Genomic DNA, 24687 nt, shown 5'->3' on the forward strand with positions numbered 1-24687 from the left:
TGGTCGAAACTATAATGGACCAGGCTGAACGGCTATTGAAACATTGGGATATCGCGTTTCAGCAAGGTAAGGCTTCAGCGACGTTCAGAAGCCAATGACGAGCGTACTTCCATGCTATGAGGTTACGAAATACATACATTTCACTTGCATCGATAGGAAAGATTGAGTGCAGACTAGAATGTACCTATGTGGAGTCTGACACTACTAGTGACATTGTTTCGCAAGTCGACTGTCCCCATCCCCAACATACTCCACGAGTACTGACGCCAAATGATTATGTTCTACCTGAAGACCATGGACTACAAGAGATGCTTGGATACTCATTTTATGAAAAGCGACCCATTCTGTCTGGTTGATGAGACTCCACAACCTTAGAAGAAAAGACCAGAATGACCGACGAAACGTTCAGACAATTCCATGCATCCTCAATCCCTCCATGACCAATCCCTGATCCAGACCTTCGTATTTGCCATGATCATCTGTACGTAGGACAACAGCGAACCCTCCAGTCCTTTCCATGCATGCTTAACCCCTCCGTAACCAATCTTTGATCAAGCCAAACCATATGTTTGCCAAGATCATCTATCGGTTTCGCCCAGATCATATGTACGTGGGACGGTAGCGATCTCCGTAAACGTGACCACTAAAGGGTTTTCGCTCCGCATGCGGCTTGTGGCGATGTCCGAACACACGACGTACAGACTGGCCAGCAGAGGCAGGATAGAGCTGATGAGGTAGATCTGAGCGTCTACGCTCGGCCAGGTTCGTATTTTGCTGGCGGTAGTCGGGTTTTCGTGATACCTGATGTTCCTGAATACGAGAAGTGATAGGTCTCGGCTTTGTATCTGAAGCTCGGCCTCTGGGGACAGGGTCAGAATTGCCCAATGGCGGAGCCACAGATGGACGGGGACCTCGCATCTTAGCAGGCTCTTGGGGAACATTCTCCCAATTCTCATCGAAACGGCGCTTCTTGCCTCCAGACCCTTGCTCTGCTATTGCTATAGTCTCCTCAAGGGTAGCTCTCAACTCATCCAGCATCTTTCCTCCGGGTCGGGTCTGCTTCGCCGCGATGTATGCGAGGCAATTTTCCGTTGTGTCGCGCAAGAATTTGGCTGACTTTGTGCGCTCTAGGGTCTTCGCTGGCGTGGCATCGTAATCTTTCCTTGCTTTATGGTACACGATGAACAGCCTTTTGAGCTTCTCGTCCCCATAGTTCTCGTCTTGCTCGCCAGCGATATGAGGCATTTCAGAGATTCGGGACTCTTCGCTACCGTCGGAGATGAACCATGCCTCACTGACTGGCTTGTCGTCACTCAATGCTGAATGGCTACATGATGGCAGAGCGCAACTTCCTGCTTTAGGTAACTGATTAGGCTTGCTGCCGTAGGCTTCTACTGTTGATGAGCATTAGCGGCGGGGCTCACTGGTCGACCAGGTGGGGCCTATGAACATACGGCTCAGGATAGAGTGCCTTGTCTGAATCATTGTGTCCAAAGTTGTAGCTCTGTCGGATTCTGACACGAACTTGAGACCTAGGATCTCATCCACGTAGAGTTCGACTGCAGGGATGAGATCTTCTTTCTTCTCCATGAGAACACCGAAGGCTTTTTGGATAACCGTGATTTCACCATGGGCAAGTACTTGGGAGCGCTGGCAAATCACATGTAGGTCTTGGTTCAAGCTACTCAAAAAGAAGTGCTTGAATTCAGAGGACCCGCACAACTCAGATACAACCGGGTGGAGTCTATTGACAGAGCGGCAGTTGTTGACAATGGCGCGCATCTTTGTGTCAAGGTTCAAGTACGACGCAGACATGGCGAAGTTTTTCCCTGTAGTAGTCTTGATTGCGATTGAACGCGTTCGGCCTGGAGTGTTGCAACGCTTTGGAAGTATCTGGGTATTCGTCGAAAGGTCAAGCAAAAGCTAGAGAGTTGAGCTGTAGCTGTGATGTTCGCAGCGAATTTAAGATTGCCAAGAGTCGAAAGATCGTGACGCTCAGCTTGGTCGAGCTCGCTAGCTGTTGTGTTGACGAAATATAGCGTGTCGCTAGGTCGCGACAGGTCTTCATCGCGCCGTGATAGCAAGCAAATCTGCCATGCTCCACTTCGAAGCTCACAACCCAGCCTCTTGATCCAACAGTTGACATCTGACGCAACTTTTTTGTGGAAAGCAGCTATTCTGAATAGCACCATGGTCGCTCCTGTGGCCAACCTCTATAACACTCAATGGAAGCGCAGCAGGGCACTCAAATAAGACGACCGATCTATTCCCACGTCATCCGGCTCAGGTTTGGACTCAAGTTGCACACTTCTGGCCTCAAAGACTCTATGCTTGACTTCCATAGACATAAACCACGCACTCGTCTAGCCCAAAAATATCTACATTCATCACCCGCATACAACATGGCGTGGCTCCCTTGACTTGCGAGGCGCCAAGTCGCCTTATACTGGGGACTCTAGGATGGCAGCAGGAGTGACGATGGCTGCGCTCACAGGAGATCTTAAACCAACGGCCATAAAGCCATACAGTAAGCATATGGTGTAAGGACCAACGGCCAACCCAGGGATAAAAAGGGGCCATTTGGCTATCATTCTCAATGTTTGAAGAGCTTGGGATCAGGCAAAAGGGGAGAAAAGCTGGGTGAGAAGCCGAAGCCCATATGACGACGGGCTGCTAAACATCTAAGGGGTAATGACAATCAGACTTGCAAAGTCTCATTGCAACCATTCACGAATATCCAATCTTCTAAGAGGCTCAGGTCGTCATGGTCTAAATGACAGCGGGTGGGTACGTCAATATTGAGAAAGCGAGGAGAGCGCGCAGAAAACGATGCCCAGCCAGTCACTCTGATGATCACAGGGCAAACAGAGACATGGAGAGGCGAGACAGACTCAAATGCTGAGAGCATGGCTCTTCTCAATCTCCATTGAATGTTCTAGCCTTGTCCGAAGCGCCGAAAGAGCGATATTACTCAGCGCCGACGCTCACTGGTATTTGCAGGCAATATTCGAAGACTCTTCCAAATTGTTTCTCCACATTGAAGCATCCCAGGAAAAGGCGGTGGTCCAGTAAATGGAAGTTGAAGGATGACATGTCGTTCGCTCTTTAAAGGATATTAGGTAAGCGCGCTTGACTCTCTATCCGCAGATCCTTCGGTCGACCACTCTTTAACCATCATTGAGCAACAGACCCAGATACGACGATGGAGTGATTCATTGGCATACGCACTCATGCGACCCTTTCACTGTGGATGATGCACCCTTCTAGATTCTCACTCGTCCACACATTTGTTTCCTGGCACGCCACCAGCAAATGACCGATCATCAATCCACTGCCTTCATTTCGACAATTCAGTCGAAAGGCCAGCGAGCTCTGGGATATCTGACGTTTACCAGAGATGGAAATATACAGGCCCGTTGTACACCAAAAAGGAGATTGACTGCCCGCTATAGGAGTGAGGCGTGTAGATGTCTTCTCCAGCGAGCTACACGGTTCGTGGGAGGCTTTATCGGATGCAGGGAAGGGAATGAGGGACACAATCGGTCGAGTAAAGGAAGGACAGAAGTGCATCAAATTCTTGAATCAAGTGTTGCGGTCTTGTGGCATTGCTCTCTCATCACCGGGGTGACTCGTCTCTTCGGTAAGCTACGCCCAACATTGTGGCTCGAGTGGGGAGATCTATCTGTATAGACCGTCTTCTCAAGATCAATGCTGAGATACTAAAGTTGCACGATCTTAGTGTACGTGACGTAGACTTGGTTTGAGACTCTTACTGCATTCAGGGCGTCGCGAAAAAACATAAAATCGAATACCTGACGTTAAAAGTATTCGGTCCGAGTACGAGATTCAAAGTTGAAGTAGAAGGAGCATTCGCGTTGTTCATGGAGATATGCAAATTAGAGTTGTTGGCCGCCTGGTCAACGAAATATGGTCATGACGACTTCCGTTCAACACTTCCCATCCACCTTCTTCTTCATATCCAATCAACATCCCACCCCTCAAATCAATCATTTTTGAGAGCGTATACACTCCTTCATCGTCTGTTCCCCCTTGGGCAATCACAAAGCAGTCTCTGCTACACATTCATTGCTGCCCGTCATGGTGAGGTTCACGTCGGCCGTGCTGGCTGTTTTCTTATACTTGATACCTGCAGCTCTTGGAGTCCATCTTCACGGAAGAGACATCAATGAGCCACTCCTTGAGTCTTATGATTACATCGTTGTTGGCTGTGGCATCAGCGGGCTTGTCGTCAGTAATCGACTCTCGGAAATTGCATCTCGGACTGTCCTTTGCATCGAAGCCGGTGACGCGTGAGTACTATCCTCCTTGAGTCAAGTGCTATTGCTTACTTTAACAGGGATCATTATGAGGCCGTTGTTCAGGACCCAGTCTATGTGGGAGCAGACATTGGTGGTATCTACGACTGGGACCTTGAAACTGTACCACAGACTCAACTCGACGGCAACACTCGGCCAATGCCGCAGGGCAAAGTCCTCGGTGGCGGCAGCATCTTGAATGCTATGTGCTGGAATCGAGGTGGATCCGATGACTTTGATGCCTGGGAAGCCTTTGGCAATCCTGGATGGGGCTGGGCTAGCATCCTACCGTATTTCATGAAGGCAAGTTACTCCGATGGCTCACTGCATTGGTATCTGACATATACCCTAGAGTGAGACATATACCCCTGTATATTCCGACGAGATTGCAGACGAATATTCGATCCACTACAACCCTGCTGTTCATGGAACATCTGGTCCTGTGCAGGTCAGCTATCCCAAGTATTTCTATCCTCAATCCAGTACGTACTCCTTCCGGTCTGCACTGGGTCACGTTACATCTAATTGCACTAGTCAATCTCTTCGCTGGGATGAATCTCCTTGGTCTACCGACGCAATTTGACCCCAACGATGGTACTTCTGCAGGACCTGCTTTCGTGCCCACAGACCTTGACCCAAACAACCAAACACGTTCCGATGCTCGTCGGACCTACTTCGATCCCTACGTCACCAGAAGCAATTTCCATGTCATCACTGGACAGCATGTGACACGAGTGCTGATCGAAGGTACTGGTGGCAATGGCGAAGTGGACAACCCAACCTCTGGTGGCAACGACAATGGCAACGGGCCTGCCTCAGGCAACAATGACGGCTTTGGATTTGGTCCAGGTGGAAGCACTCCTCCTCTATCAGGGCAAATGCCTCCTCGCTTTGTCCGTAGACAGGACCCTGGCAATTCTAACTTAAGAGTTTCAGGAGTTGAAGTAGGTGACCGTCCTTCCCTTTGATGCACTCAGCTAAATATTTTAAGTTCGCACCCAATGCTTCTGCTCCACGTCAAACAGTCTACGCTACTAGGGAAGTCATAGTTGCTGCTGGTGCATTGCACTCCGCCCAGCTTCTACAATTATCTGGCATTGGACCAGAGTTATTGCTCAATCAGTACAACATAACTGTAGCGCTCAGTCTGCCAGGTGTAGGCAATAACCTTCAAGATCACCCTCTCGTCGGAACTTTCTATCCTTGTATGTTTTTGCTGATCCATAAATCCCCGTTGCTGGACGCTGACCATAGGGGTAGATAATAACGCCAGCTATCCCTCGCCAACTGAGCTAACGACCAACGCTACCTATAATCTGGAAGCTGAACAAGAATATGACACGGACAAGACTGGTAAGCAAATGTCTATGCTTCTAACTTTGGATTGTGGCTGAAGGCTTAGGTCCTTGGACGGCTGGATCCCCAAATGCATTGGCGTTTAATCCTCTGCCATTGATCAGCAACAATTCAGCCAGCATTCTTAGCAACGCTAGCAGCCAGAACCCAACGGACTACCTGGTTGCTGGGCTAGATCCCACGATTATCGCTGGTTATACTGCTCAGAAACAATCTTTGGTGACACGATTGGCGCAAAACACCGTAGCTGCATATGAGATCATCAACAACAATGCTGGAAGCTTGACAGTATCTGTCATGCATCCTTTCTCTCGCGGTACCTGCTACATTCAGTCTGCTGACCCGTTCCAGCCACCTGCTATCGATCCTCGATGGCTCACCAACCCTGTGGATAGACAAGTCCTGATTGAGGCACTGTTATTCAACCGACAGATCCTTGCCACTCCTCCTATGGTCGAGTTGCAAGCGGCACAATTTGTACCGCCTGTTGACGCTGATGAAGACGCAATTAATCAAGTGATCAACAACGGAATACGCACCGAATTCCACCCTAGTGGCACATTGGCAATGCTCCCACTTGAGCAGGGCGGTGTTGTGGATTCGCACTTACGGGTTTGGGGTATGTTTCGCAGTGTATTCTTCCTTGTTGTTACCGAACTGGGTTGGAAGACATATTTCAGGGAATACAATGCTCTTTTTTGTTCCCTTTAGCCATCTCAAGACTTCATCCCCTGCCCTAAAGAAGCTCTGCTGACTCCGCAATTTGTGTAGGTACGCAGAACTTGAGAGTGGTCGACGCAGGGATCTTCCCGGTAATCCCAGCTGCACATTTGCAGGCCGTAGTATACGGAGTAGCAGAGAAGGTATGAAAACCTGATTCTACTTTCGATGAGTACGGATCTAATGTTATTGCAAAGGCTGCCGACATCATCAAGGCGGACAATCTCTCTTCGAGCGCAGTGCCAGCACCGTCTTCAATGGCTACAGCCTTGTCGACAGCCCTAGCCACGTCTTCGGAGGTTGCTGTCCCAACGAGCGCTGTCCCGACATCATCCCCAACGATTGCAACCTTGTCGACAATGGCAGACTCTACAATTCTGGCCACCTCCTCAGTGCCAGTCATACCGTCCACGACCTCGACAGTGCAATCTGTGGCTATTTCAATCCCAGATTCTTCTACGACTTCTTCATCAATCCCGACAATGCACTCTACCGCTTCCTCAACTATGAATACATCTGCAACCTATTTAGCTAACTCAGCTGTCTTCTCTGTCGCCACGTCAACGGCTCTGTTGTCTGCAAGCGCTTCACCAAATTCAACATTACAACCTGTGTTGTCATCGACAACGACTTTGCCTGCAAGATTGTCTGCGTCTTCACCGGCAAGCATCCCACAAAGTTCAGCCGAATTGAGCAGTCACTCGTCCCAGTCGATCTTCTCATTTCCTTCGACGAGCATATTGTCGGCAAGCTTCTCTGCATTTTCGTCGTCAACCGTGCTACATAGTCCAGCGGAATTAAGCAGTCTCAACTCGCAACCGAGCTCCTCGCAGACTTCATCGGTAGTCGCGTTGACCGCGGAGATCAGCTCTATCCACATCACGACATCTTCTAGCGCAGCCAGTGAGCCTTCATTCTCGAGCTTAGCCATGACATCTGCGACGCAAGTAAGCTCAAGTACCACTTCATCCGGGACTTCCATGAGTCTATCTCTTTCTAGTCCAGCACAGTTATCCACGTCCTCGACGCTGCCAAGTTCTCACGAATCAGTCCAGGAGTTCACCACAACGCTAGTCTCGAGCCTACCAAACTCCATATCCTTGCCTTCTATCACCAGAACGGCAACATCTCCATCTACGACAGATCATTCTACACCGGCCTTTTCACCTACTACCTTGCCAGGACCTGAGGAGCTTACTTCATCCATCATTGGGGTGTTGACCTCTGCAGGCGTCCCGTCATCTGTTGCGTCTTCATTAGCACCCATCATCGTAGGAAGTCCTCCTGAAACCACAGGCATTCCATCGGCTTCCTCGACAGCAACGGAGACGGAACAGCAGCAAGAAAAGGCGGCTCTTGTTGCATTCATCCAGTGGTTTCTCAGCTTTTTCCACTTGGACTGACGAGGTCCGAGAGAGGAATTGAGTGTTGGAGGAGTGTTTCTTCTTTCCATCTCCGCTCGATCTCGCGTAATGCCTTAGCTACAGCTCTGCTTTGGGTCGCGGAGAAATTGCTTGGGTTAATGTCAAACTTGCTTACTTTCTTGTAACGCTGTAGATTAGGTTGCTAGATTACGATAGGTGCTAATATAATAATATGATGTCATGCTATCGGCGATACCAACCGGGTGATGAAAGACTGCCTATTCAGTGCAATTTCCGGGTATGCAATAGTGGTTTCAGTTCTACGGATGGTCGCGCTACAGACGAAGCACTATATATTGAAACCGTCATGACGAACAGGATCACAGAACCTCCATATGCCGGCATTCTCAGCAGCCCTGCGGACGCTCGAAATCTCCTGTCCTGTAACAGTCCGATTGATCTCGCTATACCGTGCAGACGTAATCGACGAAGGTCCACCACCAGGCTCACTTGTTGAAAGCTCTTCCGATGATTCAAGACTCGAAGGAGCTGGCGAGGACCTCGAGGACTTACCAACATGAGCATCAGGATGATACTGTTCCATGATATTGACGAAAATGTCTCTTGAAACGTTATCACCAAGCCATCGCATGATCTCTTGTCCTTCCTCTTCTTTCCCTGGCATGACAAGATGTCTCAATAGGAGTCCCTTTTTGGCAATTCCGTCGGTGGTAAAGCATAGATCGCCGACTTGAGCGTGCATAGCTTTAATACTCTCCATCGCTGCACTTGCGTAATCTTCTGCCTTGAGCAACCGCTTCGACGAGGCTTTTGTCCAGACCTTGAAGTCCGGCAGGTATATATCTACCAAACCATCAAGCAATTCCAGTGACTCCGGCGAATCAAACGCAGATGTATTGTAGACTATCGGCAAGCGTAGCCCCAAGTCCTTCGCGCGCAGTATGGACAGCACAACTTGCGGAACCACATGCTCCGGCGTGATCAGGTTGATATTGTGCACCTTTCCCACATTTTGCAGTTTCATATACCATTCAGCCAGCTCTTCCGGTGTGGCGTCGAAGCCATTGCGTTGGTGCGCGATGTCGTGGTTCTGGCAGAAGACGCAGCGGAGGTTGCACCCGGAGAAGAAGACGGAGCCTGAGCCGTTGTGGCCTTGTATACATGGCTCTTCGCCGAAATGGGGAGCTATGACATTGACTTTGGCGGTCTCGGCGCCGATGAGGCAGACGCCTGTTTTTTCCCAGCGATTTATTCCGCAGCGTCTCGGGCAGAGGTTGCAGTCCTTGAGGTGGGCATAGGCCCCCGACCTCTTCTTTGATGCTTCGACCGACGATAGAAGCTGATGTCGGGGGATGTAGTCATCGAGGAGGAAAGGAGGTGCGAGGTGGAGACGTCTCCGCAATGGCGGTGTGCACCTGAACAACGGTCTGGATGTCGGCCAGGCTTTGTTCGCCAACCAAGGCATCGAAGTAGAAAACACACATCATCTACCGTACCTATCTGCCTTTCCCTAGGAAGAAATAGCTCGAGGCCAATGCTGTGTGACAGAAAGTGACATCTCGCGTAAACAACAACTTCGAGCTCTCAGCCCTACAGTATGACGCAGGTGGCAGAGAAAAACCTGTATGAATTTTAGTGCGCTTATTAAGTCAATTCTCCCTTTACTTTTCCCAAGTGCCGCTGGTCTGTCCCCGCTTACAGCTGCTATTACTACGATCATTGAGGAAGTATGTTTGGAATAATGAGCCATCCAAGCCCAGAGCTTTCGCGGTCCACTCGATGCAAGGACTTCAATTCTAGTTGATCATTCAGCACGACTGTCTTGCCACGTTCTGAGCTGAGGGAAGCGAGCTCTCACCATCATTATTATTATTATATGTTGAATTTCCCTTTTTTTCCTATTTTCTTTTACGGTGATTGCTCCTTCGCTCATTCCTATATAAGTACGGGGGGTGCAAAGGCAGTTGTTGGTTGCATATGTATGCGACTCCTGAGGTGCAACCCAACCCCCTCACTCTGCAGGCGTTGGCACTGACTTGGCAATCCTTCGCTGAAGCGCACCGCTCTTCTGCTGTCATGCAACATAATCATACTCTATGCAAGGCGAAATCGATAGGGTCCTATCTGCGGTACGAGCAAGTGCGACAAGCGTAGCTAGCGCGCAACATTGTGATTGATGTTATCAATTCATAGTTCCTAGCGAAGATGGACTGGAATTGAAACCCTACGGTACTTTACCGGTACTTCATTTGCGGCAGGTCAAAGCGGCAAAGGGAAAATCAGAAGCCTCAAGCCTTTCCCGTCCGCCTCGCGGGCCGGGTTGCTTTGGAGCGTGGCATGAATTTGACGAGTGATGACGCTGAGTCGGTGACGTTGCAGCTTTTTGACTTTTGGAGCAAGTGAAGGAGTGATGAAGAAAAAAGAATCGCTTTGCTACGTTGAGGTGCATGATAGTTGAAAGATGAAAAGAAAAGTGAAGCATTCAATAACAACATGGCGAAGTACCTAGCAGCTACTCATAATCTTCCATCCTTGGTGAAGTGGCATTATTGCTTGTTACTTGTATGCACGTATTAGCAATCACCTAAAATTGGCTACGGCAAGAGAATTGGCAGTTTAGCACCGGTAGTTGCTCCGCACAGCGCTCCCACCCAATTCCCGAACATTGTCTTTGCAACCAAGTCATCTCGTTTCGAGTATTTCTTCATTGAAATCATCATAATCATGCATACATACATACATACATACATACATACATACATACATACATTTCTATGTAGACAACAATGAATGGGATGTAGTATCCTGTCCCATCTCTGCTCTGCTCTGCTCCGCTCCGCTCCACCCTTTTCCACGTATTGGATGACATAGCATGCATGTGAATGTCTCTGTAGAGTAGGGAAGAAGGTTTTCCTTAGCTGGTTCCGACTTCGGTATGATGATGGCAAGGGTAGAGGCAAGACACGTGGAAGATCAGCCGGCTAAGCTGTCACTAAGGTATATTCTACTCTAGGTAGGCATTATAGGCATTATAAAAAAGGGATCAAATATTTACTTTATTACTTTATTGTGATCGGCAGAAGGGCCAGCGAACAAACGAGGAACAATGTAGGGAAAAAAGATGCCACTTAACTACTTCGGGAACGCCTCTGTCGATCCCATCGATCCTGCCCGTCCACTGTCCACTCTCCTCTGTCCACCCACCTCCGCTTCCACAGTCTTGTCTGCAACACCCAGTCCCTAAAGTACTTTCTGCTCGGCCTCTCCTCACCTATCTCCCTATCCTCATCATCCCTCTCTTCGCATACAACTGAATCCTTCATTCCATTCAATTGGCACAGAAGAACGCTGCAAACAAATACATTCCTTCCTCTCTAAACCCGTCCGCCTAAGACATCCACCTGCATCCTCTCGCTTCCCCCGCTTACCGACACTTGCCTTCCCTCCGAGAGAAACGATTTCCCACGACAGCAACGGTGATGATGAGAAACGAATTTGCAATCATGAAATAACGATATGTGACGAATGGCATGACAACATTTCCTCTCCTCTAGCGCAATCCTTTTGTACTCCAATCGTACCCGGATGGCTTCAACAATGGACGCGCTACAGAGCTTCGTCCTTCTCAACGACAATGTGCCCTCATGGCTCACAAAGCTTGATGACCTCACTGTCAGTGTTGCAGCGCACAATGCTCGCTTCTTAGAAATGGCCCGTTACGGCAGCAGACTGCTGAAGAAAAAGAACCTTTCCACCGAATCCCTCCGCGAAGGTCCAGTCCATTGCTACACCATTGAAGGAGAGACTGCCGCCAAAGCTACAGACATCTACGTGCCGCCAAATCCTTCACACCAATGCCTCTCCCATGCATCTCGTGCCAGAAATGTCCCCAACAATAGCGTCCTCGTGCGAAAGCGGAAAGGTTCCAACGCATCAGTTCTTTCAGGCCAACCCCGATACCGCACGAAAAGCATGGTGGTCGTTTATTATGACTCGGCCGTTCAAGAATCCTTCGAATTCCTCTTCCGCAGCATTGCCGGCGCGCGCAACAACCTTCGCAAAGGCAAGACGTCTGCCAGCTTTAAAGCGCGCATGGCGTCACTAGTCACGGAGGAGAGTGCATACCCTGCCGTTGGAGAATTTTACAGGCCAAATCCCAAGATGATGAAAGCCGGCCTCGGACGTAGGACCCTTGGCCCAGACTTCGGTGCCGACGACAAGCTGTCAACCTTTGACGAAGCAGACAAATATCTCGAGATCACTCAAAGTTTGTGTGAAGTGGCTGCACATCAGTTCCTACGGGACGGAGATTGTCGACTCGAGATTGAGGGCATGAGGAAGAAGTTTGAGAACTGTCGAGCAATAGCGGAAAAAGAAGTGGAGAGGTTGAAAGAGGAGGAAGCACGAGAACAAGAAGAGAAGGAGGTTGTAGCCGAGCTAATCCAGGAAGAGCAGCTGCCAGTGGTGAAATATGTCGAGGCCAAAGTGAACCCTCCACCACCGCTGAAGGGGATCACCTTCACAGGGACAGGTGTGATTGAAATCGACGATGGATCCGATGCGGAGTCTATGCACATCGATTTATCCGCTTTCAGGACGCGGACAAGAAGGCTATAATATCTCCAGCTTTACAGCTTCTGCGACTTGATGTTGCGTTCCAACTTTTGTGGCTCGGTATCTGGAATATCTGGACACTTTTGATTTGCTTCGTATTCTTTGAGCGATGACGACCATGGTATCTTCCGGCGAGCGTATCTGCAGCGGTCAATATGTATGGCTTGCCATTTAGCGTTGGCGTTTGCGCTGCTCCTCATGGGCAACCGTTTATTAATGACACAAGCACAGTCTCCATTATAGGCAGTACAGCATTGTGAACTTGAGCCTCGGTCCACCCGTGACGTGAAGTCTTTGTTGATGAATGAGCCTGCCACCATTTTTTTCGTGACGGACCTCTAGATAGAGACTTTGTCCGGATCAACTGCCGCTTTCCAAAGTATCCAGGTCTTGCTAGCTCTAGCTCTACGATTCAGCACTACGTGAGATTTCGGTAGGTACGTGTCCCGTGGATGTGCATGTTTGATGTGAGGTCCTGAATCGCTAGCGAATCTTGGCAAAGGTGACTTCACTCTCGAGACGGCAAGATGGTCCCACGACCTCACAGTCTCTCCCTCCCTCTCATCCAATTTACATTTCTCCATCCCATCTCCGACCGAATGTTAATATGACACTCTCATGGTCCTCCATAATGTTCGTTATGCTCCTAGACATTCAATGGCTTTGACTTCAAGGTGACAAAGATCTCGGTCTGAGTGAAGATTACTTTGGCGTTTGAGGGGTTTACAACCTCAGAACGACGCAAAGGTTGGTGCAGGACGTCGTTCCCATGTTTAGAGGCATTGATCAACACCTCCCTGGCGCGGAGTGTCGATAGGTTCTAAGAGGTATTTGCAGACAGAAGAGTGTTCGCTCCAGCAGGTTGCAAAGCTTGAAGAAAACAGTAGCGGCCATCACGATGAGGCGTCCAAGAAATGTCAGTGGCCATGTAGTGAACTCCCGTACACCGTGCTGGAGATGTTATCAACTGCTGACTACTGGTGCTTTACAGAACAGACGCGTTGTCCTTTCAGAGTCGGAGTCTGAGTCTCATCTCGATAATGACTCCGATAAGTCCATTGATAACGCCAATGCCACTAAGCGAAGCTCAAGTTATTTATGCTTAAACACCAAGTCCAGCATTGATGACGCCTCTAAGAATTCCCTTGAAGATGATCCAGATGATGCCACCAAGAACTTCAATAGCGACGACGTCAAGAAGGGACGTCTAAGAAATGTCAGTGGCTATATGATGAAGTCTCGTTAATTATGCATGATATATTTACTGGCCGCTGACTACTTGTGCTTTATAGAATAGACGCGTTGTTTTTTTAGAGTCTGAACCTGATCTCGATGATGACTCTGATAAATTTACTGATAACGCCCATGTCACTAAGCGGAGCCCAAGTTATTTACGCTCAAATACTAAGCCTAACATTGATCATACCTCCAAGAAGTCCATTGATGACGACGCTTGGGATGCCTCTAAGAACTCCAGTGACGGCGACCTTGGTGATGCCTCTGGCAAGTCTGATGATGCCACACCCAGCGCCACCTCCATCAAGAGAGACCCAAGCCATCGCAATACAACCATTTGGACAGACAATGATACATCAAGTCCGATAGGAGGGCCGAAGACGGTCAAACGAAAGGCAGACACGGTGGGCATTGACCCTTACAATATAATATCTTCTTCGCCTCGAGCGTCCAACGAGTCGGATGCGTCACAATATGACGATGAGCGCCCGGGAAAACGCCATCGACTCACGCGTGGACATGGACGAAGTACCGTGAGCTACGATATGAAGCACCATCCAATGGATGATGTCCTCCGACCCAAATATTCAGCAGAGAGGCGAGCGAAAGCGAGACAAGTTCCCGAAGAGTCCAGTGACAGTGGCTCTGAGATCGACGAAGCACCAAGCCGGAATACTACCTCTTTGGATCCTCATCGCCGCCGGTCCTCTCGCAATACTCATCGAGGTGAGAAACCAATGTACAGCGCAAAATGGCATCCCTTAGATCAGATGCTGAAAGGCAATGCTTCCCCAATGAGTGTCCCAAACCCCGATGGCCGTAGCGGAAAGAGTCCCCAAAAGTCCAACGACTCCTCTTCTACGCTTAAGGACGGAGAAGACCCTATGATCGTAAGTTCTGATCTTCATCCCTATCGACTTGCCGGCAGAGCTTCCGAATTAGGGGGTGGGACCGCACCAATCAGTTCAGATCGACGTCGATCCGCACGAGTATTGTCTTCCAAAGATACACCGCCGAACTACGACATGAAGTATGGTGGCCTGACCCAATTCGTAAAAAGTCCGCATTAAGGCTAATTAGCCCTTCCAGATATCATGTAATGGATTCTACCCTTCGTCCAAACGCTGCTGCAAAGCGATTGAAGTCCAAATTACATTCAGCCACTCCAAGCGATTCCCTCCGCGAGTCAGCATCCTCTGCAAAGGCTCACACGGAACAGCCTGCAAAAGCTTCACCAAAGTCCTTCGCAAGGCGTTCGGTGAGCTCCGAGTCCGAGCTGGACGGCCCCAACGTCTCGCCTGCCTCGTCTGAACTGCAGAATCCATATCTGAATCGAACCTCACTAGAGTGGGCTGAAGTTCAAGATATGGATCGATGCGTTTATCTGCTTCAGAGAGGTGCGCCTCTTTGTGGTAACACTTTACCCCAGGACTGGACCCATGATGTCGTCAAGAAAGTGCTTTCTGATGAGGGCGTAATCACTTTTGATGAGCTCAGCAGCCAGGGAGCTACCGAACTATTGAAAAGTCGCTATGAGAGCGTTCGACTTGGTCTTCAAAATTTCTTTGGCAGCGGGCCCGAGCCGGTCAACAAGAAAGATTGGACGTTATCAAAAGCCGAGGGGTTCGATGTTTACGATTTGAAGCGGGGCTTAAAATACTGGAAACATCTAAAGGACAGTGTTGTCGGTGGCACCAAGACCAGCAGCAGTTCCAACAGCCTGGGGTTTGCAGCCAAAAAGGCAAAATCTATGCCAGGAAATGATGACCAGGAAGCGACAGACAGTGTTTTGGAAGAACGAGATAGAAACGAAGCAATAATGGCTACAAGGATGCAACATGTCAAGAATGAAGGAACAAATCCCAACAAGTCCTGTTTGAAACGGCCACCAATTTCGGAAGTCGACACCGAGCGAACTATGATCGTCGACCTCGAGGATGATGGCGAGCTAGGTGTGATTATCGAGACTGAGGACACTCTGGTAAAGAGCATGCGAGGTGGAAACATCCCTTCGTCGATCATGAGCGATGCAGCACTCGAGGAGCTGTTATTTCCCATCGAGCAGCACCTGATGGAGGAATGTAACCAGGAAATCACGGCTGATCCAGTCTCGAGCGATTCGAGAAGTTCTGAACCTGCTGGACTAGTCCTCGACCATCCGGACAAGACTCTCGGTGAACTCAACTCCGTTGCTTCCGAAGCTGAGGCAGCGGATCTGAATACCTCATTTAATCGTGGACTGACCGGACCTGTCCCACTCGGCAAGGACGAAAGGACGTCGAGTGTTAATGTCGGCCCTCGCGATGGATCTGGTAAATCACAGACTGCTAAGGCGGAGGTCAAGACGAAAAAGCGCAAATCGAAGGTAGACGTTGCGATCGCTGTACACGAAGATCTCCCCGGCAGGACTCCGCTAGTCAAGAAGATCGTCAGCATGAATCCTGCCTCTCCTGGCACAGACATACCAAAGGAGAACCTCGAAGACGATGGCTCGGTGGAACATTCAAGCCAGGTCGAGATACGAACGCCTCGGATTCGCCGACACCACGAAGCTATCGGCACGCCTAGCATTAGAAGAGTCGGTCGTCTCGGAAGTGCAACAACCACGACACCAGCTTTTCGCTCTCTCTTTGGTGGACCCCATGGCTCTTCATCTCCAGGCAGCTCGCCGACGACGCGATAAATAAAATGACCCACTTTGAGCTGTTGTTCACTGAGTGTCTGGTCAAAATGCACGCAGTGTGCTTTAGTTTTCAATTTTACGATTCCACATGTTTCTGCTTGCAGTGTCGATCACGCTCTGGAGGAAACAGGATTGGGGTGTGGAAGGAGTGCAAATGGCGAAGCACAGGAGGGAGCCAAAAGCGGAATTATGAGGCTACGTTTGCTCTGGAGAAGCTTTGCTTGCTTGGCACGAAACTGCTGGCTTTCCTTCCTGGTACTTGCTTCAGCCAAGACTTGACATGAGAGCATCTCGCATTCCGAAGCCGGCGATAGATCCAGACATCATGTCCAGCCGCCATAGCTACGTCAGCTTTTAGAAACATAGAAGCATCACCATCAAAAGATTCTAAGAGACTGATTGCTTGTGAGTAAAGTGCTGCACGTGCAACAACAGGACAACGGCCAGCAAAAGCCATCGCGTTCCCCTAGGACTGCAAAGAGATCAACATTGAAGGCAAGACTTCTGGTACGCCTGTCTGGGTATCAAACAACGTTCTTTTAAACATTGGAGATATCAGCTTTCACCAAAAGATCTTGGTGTGCATGTCGATTCTCAACCATGCTGCTTACACGAACACACCGCGACTGATAGACCCACACAGTGAAACCACAGCCCAGTGGAAAGAAAGGAAAGGATATCACCGGCGGAATTGGTGCATGAGGAGCTGGACGCGGAGAAGGAGAAGTGGGAGAATATGCAGCGGGTTTTTGAGGCTTCTGGGTTGGAGCAATCCCTTGGGTCTGAGAATGACCTTGATCAAGCTTCGGTTTAGAACGTTCCGACAGCAGGGGAGCAGGTCAAAGGATATCCGCAGAGATAAGCTGTATGCCGTTTATTCTACCTAGATCAAGCATCCTCCACAGTGATCGGAGCATCCCAGATCGCTGCAGTTCCCACCAAATCCGCTTTCTCGTCCGCTATGTTGCAATAACAGCCAAAAGGAAGCGGGCCAGTATTCGGTGCACCATGGTACATGATATCGAAGAATCCTGTGCAGAGACAGTTCAACAACCAGATAGAAGGGCATAGGGAAAGCTCTCACCCTTTAGCGCATCGTTCATGATCCCGTAAGTAAGATGAGGTACCCCTTCCAGCGGAGGCAGAGGCGTACTCTTCGCTATGAAGTAGAAACCTTCCACACACCGATAAGCCATGAGATTGTATTGAGCAGTCCAGAAGACGAACCGGGCCAATCTCGTCTATAAGGGTCGTCTTCGGGCAAAAGCCAGCCATCCCCTGATGCATTGATATGCGCTTGAACCTGGTCTTGCATGATGAGGAGATAGCCCCCAAGAGACTTCCTGTGGAGCGGCCTATCCTGGCGGAAGCTAATATGGAGCGTCGTCTGCGTCCCAGGCACGAGGTACTCAACGTCTTCGATCTCTCCTACGGTTGTGTTTCTGCAGTAGACATCAGCATGACGGATGGGACTAAGTTGATTTTGATGGTGACTGCGTGCCTTGGCGGACTGAGGACAGAGACATGGGGAGGAGGAATGCTGTGTGCACCTGCCAGGGATAGTGCCTGAGCTGATGCTTCTCTCAGAGCAGTGGAATTGAGAGGAGAAGCGCCAATATTGACACTGCTCGCGACCAAAGTAGGATTGATTGTTTCAAGCAGAGGAGGGGCAGCTAATGCTGCCAACATTTGGACTGGGAGGAGAAGAAGAGGTGTGGAAAACATGACGATAGAATGTTTGTCATATTCCTAGGGTTAAGAAGAGGAAGAAGAAAGACGTTTGATTCGCATATTTTCCATGGGACTAGGTACTTATGCTCTCTCACCTTTAAGCGCATAGACGATAGTGTTCCAAGCTGGAAGCGACTCATGGAACACGGGAGCTTCTACGGAAACCCACTGATCAGTACTGGCTTCTTTTGAAGAATAGACCCGACAGGTGGTTTGGATTTTGGTGCGAATCGCCGTTGCCATTCTCTCTTTTGCGACGCCACCACGCCTTGGTCCTTACCATCCATACATGCGCAGGGCGAGAAAGCGACAAACATGCTGTCACAAGTGGATTGCAACATTACCCCTATATTCTTAATCATTGGGAAACTAGAAAATTAGCATTCGGGCTAGCACCCCCCCACCAAAAATCGTACTGTAGATATGCCCATCATATTATCGTTCCCACAACCATCTATATCGTTAAGTTGAGGCTGGAATTACTCGTATATATAGAATACTTAATATTTCTTTTTTCGGGTCTCTCACTAACGTATAGAAGGTCTTAAAATATTATTTCCTTTACTATTCGATGTCTATAAGGATCGCATTTAATAGCATATCCTTAATAGGCTTGCTGTCGCCTTTATTATTTCCGTTGAGGGCGTTAAAAAGAGTATTATATATCGTATTATCGATAATCTCCTCGCGTTTAATATTTATATTACGCCTTGTATAATTAAGAGAGAGCGATCGTTCGCGATTTTTTTTGACTATAAGAATTAAATTAAGGGTTTTTATTAAGAGTAAGTTATAGATATATTAGAATAAAATATAGTATAATCTATTTAATCGATTTAATCTACTTATTAGTTAATTTATAATCTTAAAAACTCTATATTTTATAAAGATTAATAAAAAAAGCCTTCGCCGCGAGATCTTAAAACGCTTATAGATTTATTATAACGTATACTTTTTAAAGATTAGCAAGTTTATATATAATATACTTATCTTTTTAAATAAAAGTATAATTAATAAGTATATAATATAAAGAAAGCGAGACTATACAATCTTTGAAATTCGGCTAACGATATAGATTTCTATTAAATATTCTAAGCGATATAGCGTTTTATCGATGTATTACTTAGATAATATTTTTTATTATTATATTTATTAAAATAATATCGATAATACTTAATTCGAGTAGTTTCTTAAAAATAAAGTCTTTTCTCGCTATAATTTATTCTCTAATCTAAAGTTAGTTCTTATTATAAATAATTACTTTATATATTATATCGTTAACGTTAAAAAACTCTATAAGAAGTAAGACGTTATAATCTTATATTTACCCTTATATTCGTCGGATTTTAACTTTATTAAAAAGTTCTTTTCGGTTCTTAAGGTCTGGCTAAAGAGGTATTTTAAGCTAGCGAAGAGTATATTATTTAGATAATACTTAAAGCTAGCTATATAGACTTATAGTATAAAAATTTATATTAAGATCTACTTCGTATATATCGATATATTAATAAACGATTATAAAGAGAAAGAAGAGAAGTTATATAAGAAAGATAAAGACTATTATTCGAGTAGCGAGAAAGTCTAAAGATAGAGTTTTAAGTCTTATCTTAGCGTAATATAAAGAAAAAACTCTTATATCTAACATTTTTACACCAAAATATAATCGTTTCTCGAGATTTTTTTTTTATATTTTAGCCCACATTTAACTCGTATTTTATACTATTTAGATTATTTAAATAGATAATTATTAATTAATTTTAAATATATTAAATATTCGAGATTTATGTAACGACGACAGATCCGGCGCTAATTATCGATTATCGAACCTTATTTTCTAAACTCCGATATATAGCTATTTAGGCCTTCTCCTCCCCCTTCTTTCCCTCCTTATCGCTATTCTTATTAATAATCTTATTTTTTAATAGAGTAGCGGCGGCGAGAGCGTTTAAAGTAGTATATAGCCGACGACTAGCGAATCTAGTAATAGAGGTAATAGTACGAAGCCGTAGTACCTTTATAAAGTTCTTTATCTTATTCTTTAATCGTATAATTATTTCTCTTAAAACCTCTATCTCTTTTTAATTAGAAGGCGATATTCGATATATTTACTTTAGTATATATAACTCTACTTTAATCTTTTCTAAAGCGTCTATAAAAGCCGCTTTCTTACTTAAATTCCTCTAGATTTATTAGATAAAATAGCCCTTCGTAATTTATCTATATTACCCTCTACTCAAATTAAATTACTTAATAATTAAGACGCTTTAAAGAGCGATTAATTAACTATATCTAAATAAGATAATAGCTTAATTAAATTAGATAGATAAGGCTAAATAGACTAAGTCTAAGTATGCGCGTACTACTATAAAAAGAAAATATTAAGACTGTTAAAGTATTGATTAATAGGGCGAATAGCCTTAAACTTACTATTATTAATATAAATTATACTACTATTAATACGCATTATACTACTATTACTAAAAAGTCTTATATCGTAAGAGTAAGATATCTAATCTATTAAGTAATATATTAATTAATACTAGAGTAGTAGTAGAAGTAGAAATAGAAGGGTTAATAATCGTATGAATTTTCTTCTTAATTAACTTAATCTCTTTATTAATAGTCTTTATCTTTATAGTTCGATCTTATTAAGACTTTATTCGCTTTTGCATTCGTATAAACGAGTTTTCGATATTAATATTATATTTCTACTTCGCTATAGCCTTATTTTATTTAATAATTTAATCGCCGTCGAGTAGATAATAAATATTATCGAGACCGTCTAATTATTAGTAATAATATATTCTTTCTCGATAATCGAGCTTTAAATATAGCTATAGCTTTATAATCTTATAGCCTTCAAATTTAAGCTTTCTTTTTAATTTCTTCGCCTTCTTTATATATAGTATTTACTTAATAATAGCGCTATTAAACCTAGGCGTCTTAATCTTCTTCTTCTATTTCTTCTTCTTATTAAATTTAAATAATTTAGAATTATCTAATATAGTAGCGGAGTTATCTAAAGAAGAGTTATCATCGATAATCCTATTAATCTTCTTTTACTTCTTCGAGAAAGACTCTTTTATAATAAAGAATTCCGATTTAAAAAAGTCTTTTTTAAGATTATAGATATATATAATTCTTATAATAACCCCTTTTCTCTTTTCCTTAACTAGCTATTATCTCGCTAGATTATTAATATTCTCTTACTTAATAATATCGCCGTATTAACTATTTATAGCCTTAATGTTTCTTAAAAATAAGAGCGTAATAATAGCGTTCTGAAGGATTATTCTATAGTCTTTCTTTTTTATCTTCTATTTAACCTCTTAAATAATAATTAAATTAAACTCGTAGAAATTAAATCGTTTAAAGATAATAAAATAGGTCTATATCTTCTTTTCTTTTCATAAAACACTTATACTAATAAAATAGGTTGATAATTTTATAAAAGGATTAATAGACTGAAATAGAACGATAGAAGAAGGGCTTTATTCGATTTTATCAGGCTTACCGATAAGAAGAAAGGGTTTCTTCGTCGACTTAGATTTTAGGATAGATTTCTTCGGTTTACGCCTCTCTTTAATGGCGTCGACGACGATTTAGACGGCCTCCTTATTAAATCTATTAGGGGGCCGCTTATTCCGTATACTAATAGCCATATTTAGCGACAGCGAGGTATGGGAGATTGGTGGGAGCGATAATATAGTGGGCATGTCTAAACAAATCACAGCAGGTCTCACACCTACTGCAGGATTGGGCCAAGCAGCCGCAGTATTATCGACAATGGGCGATGTACCCCAACCCTCCAGCTTGCTCCAACCCGACTTCAAACGTGATAACTCCACATCCACCAAACCCAAGCCTCTGGCCCCAAACACCTTCACCGGCATGGTCGACACTAGCGACGCCGCCGTCGAACGCCGCTATAAAGGGACCTTCAACGCGCTCGGAGGCACAGCCTTATACAATCGCCGCCTCGAAGCCAACCTCGCGCTCAACAGAGAGAAAAGCGGTGGATACGCCGAGTGGAACCGCAGGCGTCAGGATGCTATTGATAGGGGCGAGGATCCGAATGCGGATTTGATTGCCAAAATGGACGCGAGACGGCCGGATAGCTATCTTGAAAGGGCGTGGAGAAAGCTGAGTGGGAAGAAGAAGACGAAGGCGGAAGAGAAAGAGGCCAAGGAGGCCAAGGAAAAGAAGGTGGTGGAGGCGAAGGCCAGGGCTGGGAATGAAGGAGACTTGGGGACAGTGGATGTATATCAGGGTTTGGCTGGTGGAAGGGAAGATGATGGGATCATCAGATAAGGAGATGAGGAAAGGACTGCTTGCACTCCAACGGGCGGAATACAATTACATATACGACGTGAAGACACAGGAGTCCTGAGAGCTTCGGGCAGCTTTATGGGTATTTGTAACGTTTAATGGCTTTATGACTCTATCGCACCACCGCTCCTTTCAAGCTCTTCACAGTACACCGCCCTCCACTCTTCGTCACCAACCGCTTTACTCCCTTCCCCTTATCCCCATCTGTATCCTTCAAGGCTTCCACTCCACTCGCCTCGAAACCCACTTCTAGGCCCTCGGTCGTAGTAAACCCGGGTTGCAAGCTCTCCCAGACTTTCTTTTTTGGATTCAGTACCCCTTCTGGCTCCCCTTCCCACCCATCAAAGCACACCCTCTCGCCAGCAGCCGCTACTTCCGGGGGGGTGACCAATTCCACTGGACCTTTGTGATTGTCCTCTTCGCCTTCCTTTGACCTCGGTGACGCGGCTAGAACCATAGCAGCAGACTTCACACCTCTCATCGTCACAGGCTTGAGGTTGCAAACAGCTATGATCTTCCTCCCCTGCATTTCCTCCAGCGGTACCAAACCGTTGAGCCCAGAGCATACAGTACGTACGACCTTGCCTTCATGTTCCGAGGTGTTTTCAGTACCGGGAGGGTCTCCGCAGGCGATGGTAGAGACGTAGAGAGAATCGGCGTTGGGGTGCGGGACGGCTTTGAGAATGTGGCCGACGCGGAGATCAATGAGGTGTGGGGAGAGGGGCGTCTCTTTCGGCGGTTGCTTGGCTGGTTTAGGAGCTTTTTCTTTCTTTTCCTTCTTGCTGGGTTGGGGCGTGGCGCCATCAGCTATTGCTGTTTTGGATTGCGCTTCTTCTTGTGCCTTGCCCTTGCCCTCCTTGCCTCTGCCAACCACTAATGGCGCCTGCCCTTCTGCAGCTGCGGCTAGAGCTTTCTCTTTCTTCTTGCGCTCTTTCTCCTCCTTGGGATCTAGAGGCTTGTGTATAAATTTGAGGTCGCTAGCATCGATGTTGACCTTGTCGTCTGCTGAGAGTGACAGCCCAAATAACGGGGCATTTTGCACAAAATCGATGTATCGTACGATGTGATGGTAGCCATGTTCGCCGGTCCGTTCCTCGGCACTCCATGATCTCACTGCTGGGGCTAATCTGTGAAACATGGCTGCGTCTGCTATTGAAGGCTTGCTGCCGAGTAGAGTTGTGCGAGTAGAGAGGTGGATGTTGAGTGAGCCCAGACGTTCGGCATGTTTTGCCTCGTCCTCATCAGAGGCAGCAAGATGAGATGATGCAGTCAGCCATTGTGATGTTTCGACCTTCTCGTTGTCCGTGTAGACAGTGTCAGGGTAAAGCTGGTGGGAGGTGTTGCTAGATAGATCTGCTACCGAGGTAGTGACTGGTACTGCAGAATGGAAGGAGGAATGTAGAAAGGTGACGAGGTCTTTTGGGGAGGATGTTGAGGTCGACATGGAGTAGGAAATGGATGAGAACGCTGGTTTCCGGGGGCGAATTGACCAGGACTGGAAGACTCGTGGAGTCCAGCATCGATTCTGGCGTGGGAAAAGCCTCAGCAGTGCCAGCTTCGTGTATTTTCTGGAAAATTACGTGCGGCTACTGCTCCTGCGGATTAATGGAATAATATAATAGATTTATTCTCTACGATCTTATATTAAATAACTTAATTAATATAAAAGAAGTTAATATAGTAAACGAATATAAAGAATATTATAAAGAAATTAAGCGATAATAAGATTTTAAGTACTAAGAATACGACTTAGCTCTTTAAGATCTTACGTTATATACTCTCTATAATTTTATATTAAATTATTATTTAATAAGCGAAGAATACTATTATAATTTAATTTATTATTTCTACTATATTAAGAAGTAAGAGAAGAAACTATAATAGATAAATACGAAGAATATTACGGAGAAATTAAGCGATAATAAGATTATTATTATTAAGAATACGACTTAGCTCTTTAAGATCCCACGTTATATACTCTCTATAATTTTATATTAAATTATTACTTAGTAAGCGAAGAATATTACTATAACTTAGTTATTTTATATTAAATTATTACTTAATAAGCGAAGAATATTACTATAACTTAATCTATTATTTTTACTATATTAAGAAGTAAGAGAAGAAATTATAATAGATAAATACGAAGAATATTACGAAGAAACTAAGCGGTAATAAGATTACTATCGTTAAGAATACGACTTAGCTCTTTAAGATTTTACGTTATATTAGTTATTTACTTAATTAATTACTTAGCTAGTTACTTAATCTAATACTCTATAAAAGAAGAAGTAAGAGAAGAAATTATAATAGATAA

General features: G+C 45.9%; 9 protein-coding genes across 9 annotated transcripts; 5 read left to right on the top strand and 4 right to left on the bottom strand.

Moving 5' to 3' along the window:
• Positions 1–600: 600 nt before the first annotated feature.
• Positions 601–1815, bottom strand: HO173_009132 (uncharacterized protein; the record flags this gene model as incomplete). The annotated part of the gene is made up of 2 exons (XM_037311025.1): positions 601–1394; positions 1455–1815. 2 exons carry the CDS (start codon positions 1813–1815, stop codon positions 601–603), a joined length of 1155 nt encoding a protein of 384 aa, XP_037162119.1.
• Positions 1816–4098: 2283 nt separating this feature from the next.
• HO173_009133 (uncharacterized protein) lies at positions 4099–4673 on the top strand (the record flags this gene model as incomplete). The annotated part of the gene is made up of 2 exons (XM_037311026.1): positions 4099–4310; positions 4358–4673. The coding sequence occupies 2 exons, from the start codon at positions 4099–4101 to the stop codon at positions 4671–4673; spliced, it is 528 nt and encodes a 175-aa protein (XP_037162120.1).
• A 194-nt stretch (positions 4674–4867) lies between these two features.
• Positions 4868–7795, top strand: HO173_009134 (uncharacterized protein; the record flags this gene model as incomplete). Its single annotated transcript, XM_037311027.1, has 6 exons — positions 4868–5260; positions 5308–5521; positions 5577–5669; positions 5719–6291; positions 6444–6535; positions 6590–7795. 6 exons carry the CDS (start codon positions 4868–4870, stop codon positions 7793–7795), a joined length of 2571 nt encoding a protein of 856 aa, XP_037162121.1.
• Positions 7796–8105: 310 nt separating this feature from the next.
• On the bottom strand, positions 8106–9242 carry HO173_009135 (uncharacterized protein; the record flags this gene model as incomplete). The annotated part of the gene is made up of 1 exon (XM_037311028.1): positions 8106–9242. One exon carries the CDS (start codon positions 9240–9242, stop codon positions 8106–8108), a length of 1137 nt encoding a protein of 378 aa, XP_037162122.1.
• A 2132-nt stretch (positions 9243–11374) lies between these two features.
• Positions 11375–12394, top strand: HO173_009136 (uncharacterized protein; the record flags this gene model as incomplete). The annotated part of the gene is made up of 1 exon (XM_037311029.1): positions 11375–12394. The coding sequence occupies one exon, from the start codon at positions 11375–11377 to the stop codon at positions 12392–12394; it is 1020 nt and encodes a 339-aa protein (XP_037162123.1).
• An 895-nt stretch (positions 12395–13289) lies between these two features.
• On the top strand, positions 13290–16310 carry HO173_009137 (uncharacterized protein; the record flags this gene model as incomplete). Its single annotated transcript, XM_037311030.1, has 4 exons — positions 13290–13319; positions 13383–13607; positions 13684–14657; positions 14717–16310. 4 exons carry the CDS (start codon positions 13290–13292, stop codon positions 16308–16310), a joined length of 2823 nt encoding a protein of 940 aa, XP_037162124.1.
• Positions 16311–17198: 888 nt separating this feature from the next.
• HO173_009138 (uncharacterized protein) lies at positions 17199–18035 on the bottom strand (the record flags this gene model as incomplete). Its single annotated transcript, XM_037311031.1, has 4 exons — positions 17199–17341; positions 17395–17484; positions 17538–17752; positions 17812–18035. 4 exons carry the CDS (start codon positions 18033–18035, stop codon positions 17199–17201), a joined length of 672 nt encoding a protein of 223 aa, XP_037162125.1.
• Positions 18036–21755: 3720 nt separating this feature from the next.
• On the top strand, positions 21756–22352 carry HO173_009139 (uncharacterized protein; the record flags this gene model as incomplete). Its single annotated transcript, XM_037311032.1, has 1 exon — positions 21756–22352. The coding sequence occupies one exon, from the start codon at positions 21756–21758 to the stop codon at positions 22350–22352; it is 597 nt and encodes a 198-aa protein (XP_037162126.1).
• Positions 22353–22482: 130 nt separating this feature from the next.
• Positions 22483–23814, bottom strand: HO173_009140 (uncharacterized protein; the record flags this gene model as incomplete). The annotated part of the gene is made up of 1 exon (XM_037311033.1): positions 22483–23814. One exon carries the CDS (start codon positions 23812–23814, stop codon positions 22483–22485), a length of 1332 nt encoding a protein of 443 aa, XP_037162127.1.
• Positions 23815–24687: the final 873 nt, after the last annotated feature.

The sequence above is a fragment of the Letharia columbiana genome (genome assembly GCF_014066305.1).
Source record: "Letharia columbiana isolate WasteWater2 chromosome Unknown Sc0000037_s0, whole genome shotgun sequence".
Classification (NCBI taxonomy): domain Eukaryota; kingdom Fungi; phylum Ascomycota; class Lecanoromycetes; order Lecanorales; family Parmeliaceae; genus Letharia; species Letharia columbiana.